The 12,651-nt window shown below is 43.3% G+C and overlaps 1 protein-coding gene across 4 annotated transcripts in view; it reads left to right on the plus strand.

The window, feature by feature from the left end:
• Window positions 1-12,651, plus strand: part of SYT6 (synaptotagmin 6) — a 258,819-nt gene that overhangs the window by 229,248 nt on the left and 16,920 nt on the right. For 3 of the 4 annotated variants that reach the window (XM_060231184.1, XM_060231187.1, XM_060231186.1), the window contains exons 6-7: window positions 461-611; window positions 9,882-9,983. In XM_060231184.1, the coding sequence (XP_060087167.1) occupies window positions 461-611; window positions 9,882-9,983 (253 nt within the window). The remainder of the gene's footprint in view (window positions 1-460; window positions 612-9,881; window positions 9,984-12,651) is intronic. The other variant, XM_060231185.1, reaches the window with a different exon arrangement.

The raw sequence follows: 12,651 nt of genomic DNA on the forward strand, positions 1-12,651 counted from the left end.
ATTTCCTGTGGAAGGAAGGAATTGAAAAGGTGTGCTGTCCCTTTAAATGTGATGGCCAGAACTCCCTTTGGAGTTCATTTATGCTTGATCTTGGCTCCACCCCTAATGTCTCCTGGCTCCACCCCCAAAGTCCCCAGATATTTCTTGAATTGGACTTGGCAACCCTATACAGCTATTAATGGCATAGAATCCCAATCAGGAAAAGATTATAGGAATCCTGGGCGTGTTTGAGAAGCTTGTTGTAGAAATGTGAGGACCAGAAATGTGTCATGAGCTTGAATAGGGAAAACAGAGAAAATGCTGGAAAGCTGAATGTAACAGGATAACAGCTCAGAAGAAAGATGTGAAGGCTTCAGCAACAACAAAAATAGTAAAGTGTAGGGGGCACAGGTATACATGGGTCAGCAACAAAAGAAGAAGAGAGTTTGAAGATATGTCATACATGGTTGTTGCCTTTTAGAGTTGGCCATAATGAGATTATCGGAGTTTGTCGTGTCGCAAACAGCGCTGAAGGATTAGGCCGGGACCACTGGAATGAAATGCTGGCTTATCCACGCAAACCCATTGCACATTGGCACCCCTTGGTGGAAGTGAAGAAGTCCTTCAAGGAGGTAGGTAAAGTAGTTTATAACATCTTCAGATACATGTGCAATTGACTGAAGAACTTTTACTTGCAGCTTGTAACAGAAGTTTACCTCCAGACAAACAAACATTGCATCTCAACTTTGAAAAGAATATATTTTACAGATGCTGTTGTGCTGGATTCCTGAACAGTGAATTAACTGCACACTGTTCTCTTAAGTGCAAGCTAGTCCTGGACGTCACCGCTTCCCACTCAGATTTAACTCGGGCAACCTGCAGTAGTCTATAAACTGTATATCCTGGCTGGGGAGCTGTACAGAGCTCTGTTAATAGAATGGGGCTGTGATCACACACACTAAATAATTCACTTTTCATCCACTTTCAATGCACTTTCCAACTGGATTTAACTTGTGTGAACTGGCAAAATTGAGTTGGGAAATGCATTGAAAGTGGATTGAAAGTGCATTATTTAGTGTGCATGATCACAGCCCAGCTTAGTTTAAATAGGGAAGCTCATGTGTGCAGCCAATACTTTTAAGTTCCAGCAGACAAGAGATGGGTTAAGAATGGGATAGGCCATGACCTTCACACAGAGTACTGCAAGAAATGTGCCATTAGCGGACTTTGAAGTTCAGCTGATAATGGGATAACATGGAAGGAGGTTGTTGGATTCTTTAATGTATTTCCTGGCCAAGCATTCTCCCAGCACAGTTCATGGAGATGATCTGTGGAAGACTTAGGGTTGCCAAGTTCCCCGTGGCCTCCGGCAGCAGACTTTTTTCACGCACACAATGCAGATGTGGCACGATGACATCATCCGGAAGTGATGTCATCATGCCAGCAATACCACGCGCCAGCCACTCTAGGCATTTCCAGGAAGACTCTGTGGTACCTATTGTACAATAGAGTTTTTCCTCCCAAATTGCTAGAGCATCCAGGGGAAACCATAGAGTTTTACTGAAAACGCCTAGACCGGCCAGCATGCAACATTGCTGGCACGATGACATTGCTTCTGGGTGATGTCATTGCGCCGGCAATGTCGGGGGAGGTTCCCCCCACTGACCCAATGTGGACCAGTGGGTTAGGAACCTCCAGGGTGGGAGGACCCCCACCTGGCCCAGGAGCTTGGCAGCCCTAGGAGGACTAGAAGCAAATAAGTGGTCTCTGGCCTTTAAAAATTGCTCATTTTTAACAGAACAAAAGGGTGAGGGTTAGGGTTGACAAATCTGAGTTGAGAAATTCCTGGGGAGGTGATGGACCCCTGGAAGGTATAATAGCATAGAGTTCACCCTCCAAAGCAAGCATATTTCTCAGAGGCTCAGGAGGCTTCGGTAAAGTCTGGGGGGCGTGGCAGTAACATCATTATGACATCATTGGGGTGTGCACAAAACACTTGTGGAAATATCGATGGGGGAGCAGAGGATCGGGGTTTGGCCTAGGGGCACAGGCTCCCCTAGCCCCGGGCCTGACAATAGGCAAAGTGAGATCTATGTCCAGTGCTAAGGGAATTGCCTCAAAGCAATCAAATTTGTTTGAGCATCCTGCTGGAACATATAAAAGATTCATAAAAGGGTGGCTCCCTTCACTCTCCCATTCTCCCTTCAGGCTCCCTTCACTCTCCTAGAGCCCTGTTACTTGTTTTACAGGATGTTTGGCTTGTAGTTGAGACTGTGGCTCACTGGCAGCGCATCTGCTTGACATGCAGAAAGCCCCCGGTTCAATCCCAGCATCTCCAGTTAAAATGATTGAGTGGGAGGTGATGTAAAAGATCTCAGGCTGAGACCCTGGAGACCCACTTTTGGTCTGAGACGACAATACTGATTTTGATTAACCAAGGCTCTGATTGGCAGCCACATGTATTCACTTTTGCCTTGTCTGCTGTGAGGCCAGAAATTTAGGGAACAAGTCTTAAATGGTCTCCTCCAGCTTCCTCATTCTTCCTCCTTATGTTTCTCCTCCAGCTCACTTTCCTTTCTCTCTGAGTTTATATTCAGTCTTTCTGCCTCCTAAAAAATCCATCACCTCCTGTGCTCCTACTTTTATGCTTTTAGTCCCAGCCTCTCCTGCCCTGACTTCCTCTTCTCTGTCCTCTTATCTTTCCTTGCTTTCCCCTTCTGCTTCCCCTGCCTTGGCTAGGGTTCTACAGGCCAGTCTGCATCTCTCTGGCCCCATCTTCTGCAAGATACCATAGCCAGGACAGGAAGGTGAGCTTGTGCTTCCATCAGTCAGGCACTGGCTGTTGTTGCTGCAGAGGCAACACCTTCAGTTCCACCAGGGCAGATACTGTGACTCGCCTTCCCATCCAGCCTCTTGTCTGCCTCTATCTACATGGCCATTCCTTACTGGGCCTATCTCCTTCTGATAACAGACCACCTGCTGTTCTCCTTGTCTTGGTGAGTCCCCTTTGTGGCCCCCATTGTGACTAAATTTTCAAACATGGGAGAACATTAAAATGCTATGATGAAAATAAAGAATCAACATATTACAAAATGCCTCACAAGTAGCAGCTGAAGCATTCATTCAGCAAGCAGGGGCTCCTGAAGCATATGCATCAAAGTGATTGCTTTGAAATGACACAAGTACAGCAGCACAACTCACTTGGAAGCACTGCAATAAATCACATCCTGGTAATGCTTCACAGCAATGGTATTGTGATACATGAATATTGGGAAACAGGCTTCAGTACACCAGTAATACACCATGCCAAAGGTTTGTATAAGACTGGAGTTGCTCTTCCACAATCACCGATCCATATAGTAAAATGGATAAAATAATGTATTTGAGCACAAAACTAAATAAAATCCAACAAAGGACTTTTCTGCATTCTATTTTACTTGCTGTCCCTGTTTGCTGTTCTTGTTTTCTCAGGAGAAGGTATCTGTACTGTGGGGAGATATGTTGGAAATAAACCTGTGTGATATCAAATCAATCATTAGAGGGAGCAAAACACATGTGGAGCAGACACCCCCCTCACCCCCAAGAAACAGGGACTTAACAGCAAATGGCTTTTTTTGAGCAGGAACGCACAGGAACACAGTTCAGGCTGGCTTGGTGTCAAGGGGTTTGGCCTAGTATGTAAATGAGTTCCTGATGGGCTTTTTCTACAGAAAAGCCCTGTATGAAACAATGGTGACATCAAGAGGTATGGTCTAATATGCAAATGAGTTCCTGTTGGACCTTTTCTACAAAAAAGCCCTGTCAGCAAGTAATGTGAGAATGCAGAGAAGTCCAAAGACAGCTGAAGAAGGACATAACCTTATTGGAGTACCCATAGGGGTACTTTGGGTTATCAGATTATTGGGGTACCCCTATGGAACTAGGTGTTGGGAAATTTTGTGAGGAAAATTGTTTAAACTTTCCCAGACAGTTCAATGGACCGCTGAATCACAAAAGAAATGGAGAGATCTTTAGTACTGAAATATATATATAATTTCTAAAGTGATAGGAACACTGGAATGAAAATATTAACACTATAGACTACATCCTTACTCTATCTCTAACAAGCTTGGTACTCAGTCAGCTCCCCCAGATCCAAAACTGGCGATTGCTCTTCTTTAGCCATCGTTTTTCAACCCTCTCCTTAACATTCCATCAGCTCTCATCTCATTGGCAGTGAGCCAGATATCCCTTCCTGAGGCAGCTAAACAATACAAACTGGTAAACATATTTATAGAATCATAGCGTTGGAAGGGACCTCTAGGGTCATCTAGTCCAACCCCCTGCACAATGCAGGAAACTCACAAACAACTCACCCTAAATTCACAGGATCTTCATTGCTGTCAGATGACCATCTAGTCTCTGTTTAAAAACCTCCAAGGAAGGAGAGCCCACCACCTCCTGAGAAAGCCTGTTCCACTGAGGAATCACTCTAATGGTCAGGAGGTTCTTCCTAATGTTGAGCCGGAAACTCTTTTGATTTAATTTCAACCCATTGGTTCTGGTCCTACTTTCTGGGGCCACAGAAAACAATTCCACACCATCCTCTATATGACAGCCCTTCAAGTACTTGAAGATGGTGATCATATCACTTCTCATCTGCCTCCTCTCCAGGCTAAACATCCCCAGCTCCTTCAACCTTTCCTCATAGGACTTGTTCTCCAGACCTCTCACCATCTTCGTTGCCCTCCTCTGGACCCGTTCCAGCTTGTCTATATCCTTCCTAAATTGTGGTGTCCAAACCTGAACACAATACTCCAGATGAGTTACTCCAGATGGGGTACTCATTTTACCGACCTCAGAAGGATGGAAGGCTGAGTCAACCTTGAGCCGGCTACCTGAACCCAGCTTCCATCGGGATCTAACTCAAGTCGTGCGCAGAGCTTGGACTGCAGTACTGCAGCTTACTACTTTGTGCCATGGGGCTCTTTATAGGGGATTTGTTGTACCAACCTATGAATAATTTATAAGGCTTGGGGGGGCTGTCTTTTATTACAGCAAATTTAGAACACATAGGTGAGGGGAAATAAACTCCACTTCCTCCCCAATTTTACTTTACTGCACTTTATTTCTTGAAGCATTTTTTCCCTGAGTTTGATATTGGATGTGAGCTGGGCTGAAGAAAAGCACTTAAAAACTGTGGAACACAGCAAGGCAAGGAGGGTGCAGGAGCACTGTTCACCTGTACCCCATTTTCTGTACCATGTACACTTGACTAGGCAGAAACATAACTGCATCTCCTCATCATAGGCTCTTAAGTATAAAAAGGGCATCTGGATTCATTCACCATCCCATTCACTGTTAATCAGCTAATTTAGTTTAACGTGTTTAAGTGTGGAACCTTAATTTGTTTAAAGGTTCGGCAGAGAACACACTGGTGAATCTCCCTCTCTATCAGAGAAGCCAATTAGGAAGTAGAAGCTGTTGTGATCCCAGAACAAACTTATTGGGTACATATATGGTGTGCATCCAGCAATAATTTTTGTCCCTTGTTTTGTTCTTTGGATTTGGGAGAAGATCAAACACAGCAAAATAAATTGATGTAAATATCTTCTGGGGGCGGGAAAAAACTCACTGAAGCAGAAACTCATTTAGAGCAATATCCAAAAAATGCCAGTAAACAAGACACAAAAACACTAAGTTACCTTGTTGCCCCAGGGAACCAAAGAATCTCTCCAGTGAAGAAAGGTTTCTTAGGGAAGGGGAAATCTCAGCTGCCATGGGGTTTCTTTTAAGGAGCTCTCTCATAGTTGTCAAATACGCTGTAAGCAGCCTTTTCAAAACTGCCACCCCTCCTCTGTACAACATCAAGCACAATATATTCTACATGTGGAAAGATAGGCCAGAAATAGTACAAACTTACAACAAACATGCAATCCACAGCTACTTCTATGGCAGCTACAATTCAAAAAAGAGACAAACATAAAAGACAAATGGATTTGTGCAGTCCAAACTCTAGGTACAAAAAGACTGTCTAGTTCTGAAAGAGAAGAAGGAAATGAGAGGTGAGAGCAGATCCGCCACAAAGAAAAGGGCAAAAAGGATTTTAGATAGACATAATGGTTGGAGGATTGACCAGCACTAAGGAGATCTGAGTTTAAATTCCTCCACAACTATGATGTTCACTGGGTAACCTTGGGACAATGACTGTACATCAGTCTAATCACAGGATTATGAAGAAAAAATGGAGGATGAAACAGCCATGTACACTGCTTTAAGCTCGTGTAAGGAAGGAAAGTATGAAAATGCATTAACAAAGACATTTTAGAGCACTGGAGTAAGGCTGGCTGTGAGTACATTCAAGCTTAAAATTCAAATGTACAATGATGTTAAGAGTATCTGCTGTAACTGTATCAATAAGTAAAGCTTTTGTCACAGAACAGTCAGTCACCTTAGTTACACTTTACATAGGCTTATTCAATGGCTTGGCAATAGTCACTTGGTATGTAAAACATACTACATGGCTGTGATCGCACACACTAAATAATGCACTTTCAATCTACTTTCAATGCACTTTCCAAATGGATTTTGCCAGTTGGAAAGTGCATTGGAAGTAGATTGAAAGTGCATTATTTAGTGTATGTGACTGCAGCCTACATGTAGTTTGTAGAGCTGGCCAGGGATCTAGATGTTCCTATCCATCACACAAACTAAGTAGCTACTGGCCCCTTCCTGCACTCCCTAACAGTACAATCCAAAACAAAATCATGCCCTTCTAAACCCATTGACTTCATGGCACTGTAAGCAGTGCTCCTAGGTAGAAGGCTGAAAAGAGACTGAAGACAATAGCTGCAAATTTACAAGATATTTGCTCAGAAATAGCAATTGCAAATTGAAGGCTGAGCACATGAAAAGCAGGTATACAGTCTGAAAAGGATGGGGGGAGGTCTAGAATCCAAATTCTATTACAGGGCCTCTATGTACAGGCTGCACTAAGCAGCAAGGGCATCCATGTAGGAGTAGCAGCCAGCATACAGCCTGGTACAGATTAACACATTATTCGGCTTCATTTAAATGTGATCACTCACAGGTGCTAATTCAGATCATCGGCCTCCATTTTTATCTCCAAATACAATGTACTTCTTTTGGGGGAAAACTTTTAGCAACATGGGGGGGCAGGAAATAAATTCATGAATGAATGTGCATCCCACACCACTAAACCAAACACTGCAGAACCTACAGATCCTCCAAGGATAAGAAAAAGAACTTAAACCAGATGTTACAGATGTTGGACATTATACCCCAGTGCACTATCGGTAGTTGCTCAGCTGTAGCACTGATGAGGACCAATTAAAAATCTGTACAAAACAGACAAGATGAACGAAGTGCTACAGTCCCATGAGTTTAGTATATGCCATTATGCTCAGAAAACATCTTCAGTTTTGCCAGAAATAAATAACACTACATTATCCTTATATATGGAACACTGCTGAACATCTGGCCATTGGTATGGGTATGTGCAAGGCAGCTGTTGTTGAAGCATATAAACATTTTCAGTAATTGATACAAGAAGAGAACCCTGGATTGCTATGCGAAAGTCCCAGTTTTGTCTGCTAGTTGAGCGGCCTGTCAATAAATGTGTTTCAATAAATATAGGTTTGACGAAGAATACTTGACTGGCAAAAGAAGCAGAGAGTTTGTCTTCCAGAGGAGGAGGTCTTTTTTCCTCCCTGTACTAGTGTCTTTCATTGGCTCCTTCTGACCCTCATGCATTGTAGCCCCAGTGAAGTCAGAGAAGCCAGAAAGTTGTTTCTTAGGATAGGATGAAGCTGTAGTCTTATGTGTACTGTGATCCTGAAAAACTTTTTCAGACAGCATTGCTTGGAATAAAATAAGCTTTGGGTCTCCATGTTATTCTGTCTTCTTTACTGTCCATGAGCTAATTGTTCATTATGGGAAGTATACAAAAGTGATAACTACTTATGCATATTCATCACATGTTACCTGTTCCATACATTGCAAATTCTGTACTGGTCTCACAGTTGCTCTGCTAATAGCATGTCCTGGCAAGAATAAGACCAGTGCAGGACTGCAAAAACTAGAATCATGCTGGGACACCTTAAAAGTGAAAACTTTATAGTGGTCATACATCATCACACATACTCTATAAAACATCAGGATGCCCAAACAACAGGAGACCTGACTCTTCTGCATCCCATGCTGCATCCCATGCTGCATCCAGGTTTGGAATGGAGTTTAGCCTATGGGTGCTGCAGATCCTCTTTTATCAATGCTATAACAATTCCCCTCTTCTCTTTATTTTTTTTTCTTGGATGAACAACCCCTTTTCTTTCTTCTTTGTTTCTCTGCCTGTCACACCCAGTTACTTAACTGTATATGGATATATACTGACCCAGCCTAGGGAACTGAGGGATCAGCTAAAATCCTTCTTTTGACTTTGTCTGATAATAGCACATGAAAGATTGATAGTAATTCAAAACAAACAAACGGCTTTATTTCACTTTTGAGGGGAAATGGTCAGGTAGGTATCAGGTTTAAGACTTAGAAAGTGAACAGGCAACAGGAATGAGGTAACTGTATAAATATAAACAGACAGTTTGTCACAATCAAGTAGCTGTTTAGGTGTACAGACTGTTGAGAGAAATCTTTTGGCAGTCACTGCTTAAATAAATAAACATAAGCTTCTTTGTTTCAAAATTATTTAAGTTTGTGAAGATAGGAACATTCATACAAGATCCAATTTTCCATCTTAACCACTTGATAGAAATCACTCCTTTACTAGGAGATATTTCCTCCAGGGAAGGGTTAATTCAGGGCCTCCATGATCCTCTCACTCTGCTTAACCCTCCTTCACTGTTCTCACAACACTCTCAACTGTCATTTTAACTGCCACTCTCAACTGTAGAATTCCATTTGAATCCCCTGTTGCTCAAAGTTCTCAGACCCTGTAAATAAATAAAATAAATAAACTTGGCCCTTTTCATTACCCAACTGAAATGGCACCTCTCTTTATTCCATGTCTGCATATGAGACAGCTCCTATACCCCTGACTAAAAGACAGAAGGGAGAGCTGGATAGTGTGACACTGCCTTCTTTGTAATGGAGTTGGGGTGGGAGGACAATGGCTATATGAGGGTGGTCAACTACCTTACCCCCTTCTCTTTTTTAACAACCAGTGAAGGAGATACCCTCTCTCCCTTTGTTTCACAGTTTGTGCAAGCTGGTCACTCATTTGGAGGCCAAGTAGGAATTTTCCCCCCTCTGGCAAACTGGCACTAGCCTGGGCAGAATTTTTTGCCTGCTCTATTTTGAAAATGGTAAAGGAAGTCTGCTGGTTTTAGAAATGTCTAGCCATTGATATTCCATGGTAGTAGCTGTCCAGGTCAAGGCATTTGAATGGTACACAGTACAGTTTAGGTGAGCTCCCTAGGGCACTCTTTGGATGATGAAGATGTTATGAAGGCACCAAGGCCTCAGACCAGGACTTAGGCCTCAGTGCCTTCATAGGCCTGGGATCCTTGAGAGGTGTCATTATTCTCAAGCCATAAATACTATGGCTAGGAGAGCAGAATGCAGCACACCTCCCTCAAGCATCATGAAGTCTTGTCAAGGAGGAACCTAAGCCATATGTGCATGAAGGCCCAAGGCTCAAAGCCATGGTGGTCTCACCCATAAGTTCAGGAATGCACAAACCAGAGGAGGACTTATTCTCCTGCATCCCACTGATGGCCCACACTGAATCTAGGTTGGCAATGGGGTTTGACCAGCAGGCACCACAGACCCCTTTGATCAATATAAATAAATAAAATAAACATAGTCCTTTTTATTACCCAACTGAAGGTGTCAGTTCTCCTTATTCCATTTCTGCATGCAAATGACCCTTTATCTATTTTTGCCAACAGCAAAATCCAGCACCTGTTGGAAGTGTCCCCAAGGCAGTGATCCCAGTAGCAGAGTCATTCCACTCTTTTTCTCCTCTGATGTCTCATTCGAAACATTCCAAGGTATTAATGGCATAACAAACATAGTTACAAAAATGTTATTTTTTAAAAAAATAGTCTGTTTTCTACAAACAGCGAGGGGAAAGGGGTGTAGCAGAGATTTCTGGAGTATGTGCTTGGCAGTATCTAGCATCACCAAATCATATTGTCATAAATTTGTGACTAGAAAATAGGTCTTAAATTTAATAAGACAATTTCAGTCATTTGGGCCCTTGACATTTATTTGTTTAAAATAATACATCAGCCATTTATGAATCCTAGAGGGCTTCTTCAAGACCATTACCATCTGTGCATTTAAAGTGTTGATAGTTCATCTCAATCAGAATCAGATATTCTGTTAGTATCTCAAATAATGCTTAAGAAAAACAGGAATGCTAAAATTGGTTCTCAGGTGTTTTAAAAGGATTTCATTGTGTCTTTAAGCTGATCATATATCAAATGCCCAAGTAATCATATTTGTAGTTTGGAGCTGTGTTAAAAAAAAAAATCATTCTCTAATAACAAATCATCAAGAAACTGAATTTTCTCTTCAACTTAACCACCAAGTGGACAAAATTGTGAATTACTGCTTTAAAATACCTTATAGCAGAATATTCCATGTAAATGAAGGCTGGAGACAGAAGCTGATTATGTATTTTTGCAACTAACTTGGCCTTATGTTTTTGTTTTGAAAATCTGATTGAGTGAAAATTGAGTTTCTGTTTTTCATTACTTTGGCACAGGGGCCACAAACTGTTTTGCACACCATATTAATATTTAGAAGTCTGCCCGCCCCCTGAAGTGCTTGGTGCTGATAGGGGAACTTTTTTCTCCTGGGAAATATCCTACAAAATTCAGCTTTATTTTTGTAATCTGCTCAGGGATATCACCCAGCAAGGTAAAGCCAATGGTGAGGGGAATTTTTCCATTATATAAAATAATTATTTATCTTTGGAAGCATACAAAGCCAAACAGACGGCTTCTGCTTCTATCACTTTGCAAATAGGAAACTCCTTAGAAAATAATGCTGGATTAAGGTTTTCCAGTTCTTCAATATAATACATGCACATGGAACAAAGTTTGAGTCCAGTGGCACCTTGAAGACCAACAAAGTTGCATTCAATGTATGAGCTCTCATGTGCACACACGCTTCCTCAGATACATTGAAATGGAATTTACTAGTCCATACATATAGCCAGTAAATTAGCATGCAACATAATAATAATATAATAATAATAATAAATTTATTCTTATATCCCGCCCTCCCCGCCGAAGCGTGCTCAGGGCAGCTCACATGACATGGTTTACACCATGATTACACTAAAATCCATCAATACATTAAAAAACAATTAAAATAGTTAAATACAATTCAAATTAAGTTAATTAACAATTAAAATTTATCAAATATAAATTAAATTAAAGTGCCACAGTTCAGAATGTATATAGGATGGCTAGGTGGCATCTCCGGGTGCCATCTTAAATGCGAGTTGACAGAGGATGGTTTTGCAAGCCCTGCGAAATTGATTTAGGTCTCGCAAGGCTCGCACCACCTCTGGTAGTTGGTTCCACCATTTGGGGGCCATTGTGGAGAAGGCCTGCTCCCTAGTTGCCTTCAATCTGGCCTCTCTTGGTCCAGGGATTCGTAGTAGGTTTTTAGAACTAGATCTCAGTGCTCTCTGGGGAACATATGGAGAGAGGCGGTCCCTAAGGTAGGCAGGTCCTCGGCCATATAGGGCTTTAAAGGTGATAACCAGCACCTTATAACAAACTCGGTACACAATCAGCAGCCAGTGCAGCTCCCGCAGCCTAGGCTGTACGTGTTCCCACCGTGGTAGTCCCACTAACAGCCTGGCCGCTGCATTCTGCACTAACTGCAGCTTCCGCGTTCGGTACAAGGGCAGCCCCATGTAGAGGGCATTACAGTAGTCCAGCCTCGAGGTGACCGTTGCATGGATCACAGTTGCCAGGTCACTACATTCCAGGAAGGCGGCCAACTGCCTCAACCTCCTAAGATGGAAGAAGGTGGATTTGGCAGTGGCAGCTATCTGGGCCTCCATTGTCAAGGAAGGCTCCAGTAGCACTCCCAGGCTCCTGACCCTGCGCACTGGTATCAGTGACGCACCGTCAAAAGTTGGTAGGGAGATCTCCCCTCCTAGCCTGCCGCGACCCACGCAAAGGACCTCTGTCTTCGCTGGATTCAGCTTTAGCCCACTCAGCCTGAGCCAGCCCGCCACGGCTTGCAACGCCTGGTCCAAGTTTATAGGGACATCGTCAGTCCGGCCGTCCATCAATAGATAGAGCTGGGTGTCATCAGCATACTGGTGACAACCCAGCCCATACCTCCGGGCAATCTGGGCAAGGGGGCGCATGTAGATGTTAAACAACGTCGGGGAGAGAACTGCCCCCTGAGGCACCCCACAATTAAGTAGGTGTCTCTGGGACAGCTCTCCTCCACTTGCCACCCTTTGTCCCCGACCTACAAGGAAGGAGGAGAGCCACTGTATGGCTAGCCCCCGAATTCCTGCGTCGGCGAGGTGGCGGGTCAGCAGCCAATGGTCGACCATATCGAACGCGGCCGATAGGTCTAACAGCAGCAATACCGCCGAGCTGCCTCGGTCCAGATGTCGCCGGAGGTCATCCATGAGGGCGACCAAAACTGTCTCCGTCCTGCGGCCCGGGCGGAAGCCGGACT

Source organism: Heteronotia binoei, chromosome 2 (genome assembly GCF_032191835.1).
Source record: "Heteronotia binoei isolate CCM8104 ecotype False Entrance Well chromosome 2, APGP_CSIRO_Hbin_v1, whole genome shotgun sequence".
Lineage (NCBI taxonomy): Eukaryota > Metazoa > Chordata > Lepidosauria > Squamata > Gekkonidae > Heteronotia > Heteronotia binoei.